The sequence below is a fragment of the Papio anubis genome, chromosome 7 (assembly GCF_008728515.1).
Source record: "Papio anubis isolate 15944 chromosome 7, Panubis1.0, whole genome shotgun sequence".
Classification (NCBI taxonomy): Eukaryota; Metazoa; Chordata; class Mammalia; order Primates; family Cercopithecidae; genus Papio; species Papio anubis.
This window is the reverse complement of record NC_044982.1, coordinates 6907928-6913927: the sequence shown is the minus strand read 5'-3', so window position 1 is coordinate 6913927 and position 6000 is coordinate 6907928. Positions and strand designations below refer to the sequence as shown.

Genomic DNA, 6000 nt, shown 5'->3' with positions numbered 1-6000 from the left:
TGATCTCAAGGTTACTTCACTGAGCCCTGTATGGCTTCTTAGCCTCTTTGACTTCAAGTCCCTGCATTACATTTCCTGTGTTTCAAATACTCAGAGATGTTTGGTCTCGAGCAGAGACACTGACTCTTACATTGTACCTGTTCAGGCCAGAGCCACAGACCTCTGAGTGCTCCAGCCCTGCTGCATCTAATCCACCCCCAGCTCTGCCAGGAGCACGAGCCCAAAGGCAGAAACACGGTCCCCCAGGACAGTCCAAAGAGACCTGCAGAGGACGGATGTGTGCGTTGGGGCCATGAAGATGGAGTAGGAGCTCACTGGACAGAGAAGATGGGGAAGGACACTCCAGGGAGGAGCGAATGCTGAGGTCCACTTGAGAAAATGCCTGGGTGGTTTTGGTGCTGTGAGATTCTGGGGTAGGTGAGGCTGTGTGTGCACGTCTGTATGTGTGTGTTGTGGGGTGGGGCGGGGTTGGGTCTGAATCTTCAGCAGGGGCAGCAGAACAAAGGGCTAGATGCCCACCCCAGGGGGTAGACTCATCAGTGCTCCCTATGTGAGAGTGGAAGTGGGAAGCCCCAGTGGGTCCTGCGCTGCAGGAGAATCCGTTGCCCCAGGAGCAGAGACTGGGAAGAAGCACACAGTAAGGGCAAAGGGTGGACTGCGGTAGCTGCTCCGTCCCCGCTCCCCACCCCTAGGCCCCACCCCTAGGCTTCTCCCTGAGAGTCCTGGGGCAACACCCCCTGTCCTTTCCCTCGCGCCCCCATTTTTAAACTTACGTGAGAGCTTTCGGGCACCGGCTGCGGGCATCCCTTCCCCTAGCCCAGTGGGTGGTGGAACCGGAGCCCAGAAGTCCAGCCCTCTGGCCCTGCGCCTCCCTGGCTAAATAGCGCCCTGTGGGGAGGAAGCAGGGCCCCAGGCGGAACCGGGAAAACACACCGGGGCTTTCTACAAACCCGGCCACTCCCACTGAATTGGGAAAGCGGTTAAAAGAGGTCGTACTGCATTCTGCGCCGCGTCCCTCTTCCTTCAGTCCCGCCGCATGTCCCCGACCAGAGGTGGCCTCCTAGAAGGGGAGGTCCCCAAACTCGAGGCCCTGCGTGTAGGGGAGGGGAGCGCCCGCCCCTTCCCCGCCGCTGTGAGCGCCCCGGGAGGGGACTTGGGCTGCCGTCCCTCCGCCTCTTCCCCCGCGGGGCGAAGCGATGGCTCGGGCCGGGGCGCTGCTGGCGCTTTGGGTGCTCGGGGCCGCAGCGCATCCGCAGTGCCTGGACTTCAGGCCGCCCTTCCGGCCGCCGCAGCTGCTGCGCCTCTGCGCGCAGTATTCGGACTTCGGCTGCTGCGATGAAGGGCGCGACGCCGAACTGACCCGCCGCTTCTGGGACCTGGCGAGCCGCGTGGACGCCGCCGAGTGGGCCGCGTGCGCCGGCTACGCGAGGGACCTGCTGTGCCAGGTGAGCGGGCGCGCGGCCACTGGGAGGGGCGGGGCGCGGGCGGCCGGGTCCTGGAGCAGAGATCGGAACCCCGCGGGAGCGAAGGCCAAGAGTGGGCGGCGAACTCTAGGCCCCAAAAGGGAGTCATTTGGCACGGGGCGGGGAGACCGCGCATCCCAGGGCGACTCTTGGCTTTGCCATTCATTCGTTTTGTGACTTGGGCCTTCTCGGTGCCTCAGTTTCCCCTCCTGAAGCAGGAGGGACGGACAGATGATGTCATCGTTTCCTCAGAGGCTGGGGGCTCCTCTGCCCCGGTCCCCTTGAGTCGAGCCCCCAGCGTCCTACCCCAAGCAGCTGCACCCTTGTCGGGGTACCAAGGTGGAGAGGCATCTGTCCCGGTCAGTGCTCCTCTGTGTCTGTGTTGTCCCCGGGGCAGTGAAAGCAGGGGGCCCTGCCGTGGGCGTGGTCAACGTGTGGCCAGGGGTTGTTGCGGGGGGTTGGGGCCACTGCCCCCCACGAGAGTCCCACCCCCATCCTGATGCCCTTGCCACTTCCGCCATCACCTCTGTGGGTGCTGTGTCCTCTCCCGGGGATGGCGCCCTGGCCTGGCAGAAGCTCACTCAGGAATGAGCAACAGCTATGTGTTGAAGTTCCTGGGCCCCCCATCTTCCCTCTGAGGGTGGAGCCCCCGCTTCTGTGCACACCTGGCGGTGCCACCGCTGTTTGTTTTCCTCTTGTGGCAGTCTGAGGCCCCAGTGCCTGACCACACCCAGGTGGGCAAATGCTGCCTGGCTGAATGCAGAAATGGGGCAGGACAAGGCATTCCTGCCCCAGCATCTGGCCAGTGAGAGGCCTGGGGTGGAGAGGCCCCAGTGGGCAGGGCTGTGTCCCAGCCTTCGGCCAGCAGGGGTAGTTGGTGTGGGGAAGGACAAGAGGGCTGACTTGGAGTTGGAGTTTGATCCTGGCTCTGTCACTTCCCCAGCTTCGTGACCTGGGCAGGTCACTGCTGCACCTCACAGTGTCTTTAAAATGAAGCTGGGTGCGGTGGCTGACGCCTGTAATCCCAGCCCTTTGGGAGGCCGAGGTGGGCAGATCACTTGAGGTCAGGAGTTCGAGACCAGCCTGGCCAACATGGAGAAACTCCATCTCTACAAAAATATATAAATTAACTGGGCATGTTGGGGAATGCCTGTAATCCCAGCTATTCGGGAGGCTGAGGCGGGAGAATCACTTGACTCTGGGAGGCAGAGGTTGCAGTGAGCCAAGATCGAGCCATTGCACCCCAGTCTGGGCAACAGAGCAAGACTCCATCTCAAAAATATAGTATAATATAATATAATATAATATAATATAATATAATATATAAAATAAAACCTTAACCACCCCCTGGGTTGCCATGCAGATTAAATGCCACATACTAGGGGCTCGGTAAATGTTTGCAGTTGGATTTCTCAAGGGTTTCCTTGGCCCTCACTGGCTGCCCAGCCCTGGGAAGGGTCCAGGTGAGGCTCGGAGCCCGATTCAAGGAAGACTCAGAGGGAGGCAGGGACTTGCCCAGTGGTCACACAGCTCAGCGGTGGTTGAGGTGGGGACATGGGCCACACTCACTAATGTAAACACATATCTAGGTGGGAAGCAGTAGGCTCTGGGAGGATGAGGAGGGGGCCCTTGGGAGCTCCAGAATGCAACAAAGGGTGGGCTGGCCACCTTTAGGTGAGCTCTGCTGGACTCCCATGCTGTGCGCCTCAAGGGCACGGGAATGGTCTGGCCAAGCATCTGCCTCCCTCAGCAGCCTGGGGGCTCCTCAGGACCAGGTCCTTTGGTCTCCCCACCCCTGTCACATAGCAGAGTTCCTGCATCCATGCCACATTTGTCTATGAGGCACTCGCTATGTGCCTGACTCAGCAGGGCAGTGAGGGGGGCAGGTGGATGGAGGAAGGGAAGGGTCGGTCCTGATGCTGTTCCCTGGCAGGGCACCTCTCTTTTCTTGGGAACCTTCCCAGGACAGCCTGGCCTTAAGCAACCAGCAGTGAAGTGACTGCTAACACTTCAGCCCAGGCGTCTCTGAGAGTGACCTCATGTCTGGAATGAGCTTAGAGACAGCGGCTGAGGCTGGGTTACAGTTTCACTGACGGGGCCTCCTGGAGCACCCTGGTGGGAGGACCGTGCTCTCTGCTAGCCAAGGCGGAGTCTGCATTTGGCACCTCCTAATTTCCACACGGGGAGGTGATGGAGGTGCCTTATTTATAGATGTCTGTCAGTGTGGAGGCACTCAGGCCTTCACACCTGCTTTGGGGAGATGGGAGACTCTTTCCTGGGGCTTTGCTTGTCCAGTAAGTGCCTGTGTCCTCTGGAGGAGAGAGGACAGCCATGGCGCGTGGCACCCCCAGTGCATCTGGTGTGAGCTTCCACATCAGTAACCACCCCTGTGACTGGGGTTGCCGCTCTAAGCCGCTGAAATCATCAAAGCATGGTTTCTGATGGAGATCTCCGTGAAATGTGCCCTACGGGCTCGTGTATTCAGCAGGCTCTTCCTGAGCCTGTTAGGAGTCAGCCCTGTGCTGGATGCTGGGCCCAAAAGCAGTTGGCAAGTCACAGGCCCAGTCTCAAAAGTCCCCTTCGTCACTTCAGGAGACTGACACACACAGGAAGGTGCCAGAGATTCCTCAAGGAGTGTAGAAACAAGGCCACATACCTCAGGGAAGGCTTCCTGAATGTTGGTTGCATGCTGATAGCTCATATTTACTGAACAAACACACGCATCTTCTCCATTTATTCCTCCCAACAATTCTAAGAGGTTGGAACTCCTTTCCCGTTCTATAGATGAGGACATAGGCACAGAGAGGTTAAGGAGCATCGTTCTATAGATGAGGACATAGGCACAGAGAGGTTAAGGAGCATTCCCCATGGGGAATGTATGCTCTGGCTCCAAAACCCTTCTCCTAACCGCTTCGCCACACTGCCTCCCTCCTTGAAGCCCCACTGTGTCCCACAGTCCGTAGAGTGGACAGACAAGCAAAGAGATAATGAAATCCTAGCCAAGCCGACTGACTGGAGCGCCCCTGGCGGTGGAGCAGTGACTGCTGTAGAGAACTCACCCTGTAAGCTACAAGATTCCATGGAGTGAGTGTCATGCCTGAGATATGGACAGAGTGCATTGGGAGCATCCGTAAGGGCCAGAGATGGGCCATTCAGGGCCCTAGGAGCATGGAGGACAAGAGGAGACCTTTGAGTCGGCCTTGAGTCATGAATAGCAGTTTGCAGAGGAGGAAGTAGGTGAGGAGCGAATATCTGATGGACAGGACACTGTGCGCAAAGGCTTGGTCTTTCAAAAAATGAATGGTGGACATAAGAAACCTTCAGGACCCAGAGCCATAAGTCACGAGTGTCAGTGACATGGGATGGCAAACTCTGGGCAAGATGGGGGCTCTCTGCCCTGCACTGAATGGCCCAGGCAGCTGTAGCCTGCGATACTGGGCTGGTTTGCTGTGGGCTTCCTGCCACCTGCCCCCAAACACACTGAGGCCAAGCTGCGGATCATCCTCTTGCCAGTAGCAATCACTCTTGTCGCTTCCTGGTTCTGGACTACCCTGGTCTGGACACCATATTACATTGTGTGTAAGTAAGAGTACATAGGCCACGAGGAAGTGTCTGCTGTGTGATTGGGACGTGTGGATGCCGAAGCCTTTGGCCTGGCTCCCTGGGGGAACTTTTGCTCCCTCTGCAGTTCTGGACTGAGCTTTGGTGAATGGAGGGCTCTTGTTGCCTTCCAGATGTCTATTCTGCCCCTCACTGTGTCTCTGGAACCAAGATGTGCCTGCCACAATCTCTGCTCAGTAAATTCTTGGTGAATGAAATGTTGCTGACTAATCTGGAAAGAACACCAGTCCAGGCATCATGAGGCTTGGGTGTGAGCCCAGGTTTGGCTACTTCTTGGCACGTGGCCTTCTTTAAGCCTCAGTTCCTCATCTGTAAAATAGGAGTCAAGCCATGTGCGGTGGCTCATGCCTGTAATCCCAGAACTTTGGCGGGCTGAGGCAGGAGGATCACTTGAGTGCAGGAGTTCAAGACAAGCCTGGGAAACATAGGGAGACCCTGTCTCTGCAAAAATAAAAATGAAAGTTAGCCGAGTGTGGTGGAGCCCGTCTGTGGTTCCAGAGACTCTGGAGGCCAAGGTGGGGACGATCGTTTGAGCGAAGGAGGTCAGGGCTACGGTGAACTAGGATTGTGCCACTGCACTCCAGCCCAGGAGACAGAGAGAGGCCCTGTCTCAAAAAATAAATAAACAAATAAAACAAAATAAAATAGTGACAATGACCCTACCTTGCAAAGATGAAAGAAGGCACGTGTGCACACAGCCCCTCCCTGGTCCGTGTGCAGCTGCCGGCTGACCCACAGGCGGTTCCCGAGGAACCATGGGAGGGACAGCAGATACAGCGGCCCAAGGCCTGGCCATCTGGCCGGCTCGTTGGCAGAGGGGAGCATGTAAGACATGGCACCCTGGTCTGTACCTGGGACAGTAACTGACCAGGACCTCAAGACATTCTGCCAAGTGGCCTTTGGCCTGTCAGGTGAG

General features: G+C 57.5%; 1 protein-coding gene across 2 annotated transcripts in view; it reads left to right on the top strand.

Moving 5' to 3' along the window:
- Window positions 1-507: 507 nt before the first annotated feature.
- Window positions 508-6000, top strand: part of HHIPL1 (HHIP like 1) — a 37589-nt gene continuing 32096 nt past the window's right edge. The window contains exon 1 of one of the 2 annotated variants that reach the window (XM_009212243.4): window positions 508-1445. In XM_009212243.4, coding sequence (XP_009210507.4) covers window positions 1197-1445 — 249 coding nt within the window. In that variant the 5' untranslated portion in view covers window positions 508-1196. The remainder of the gene's footprint in view (window positions 1446-6000) is intronic. The other variant, XM_021941553.2, reaches the window with a different exon arrangement.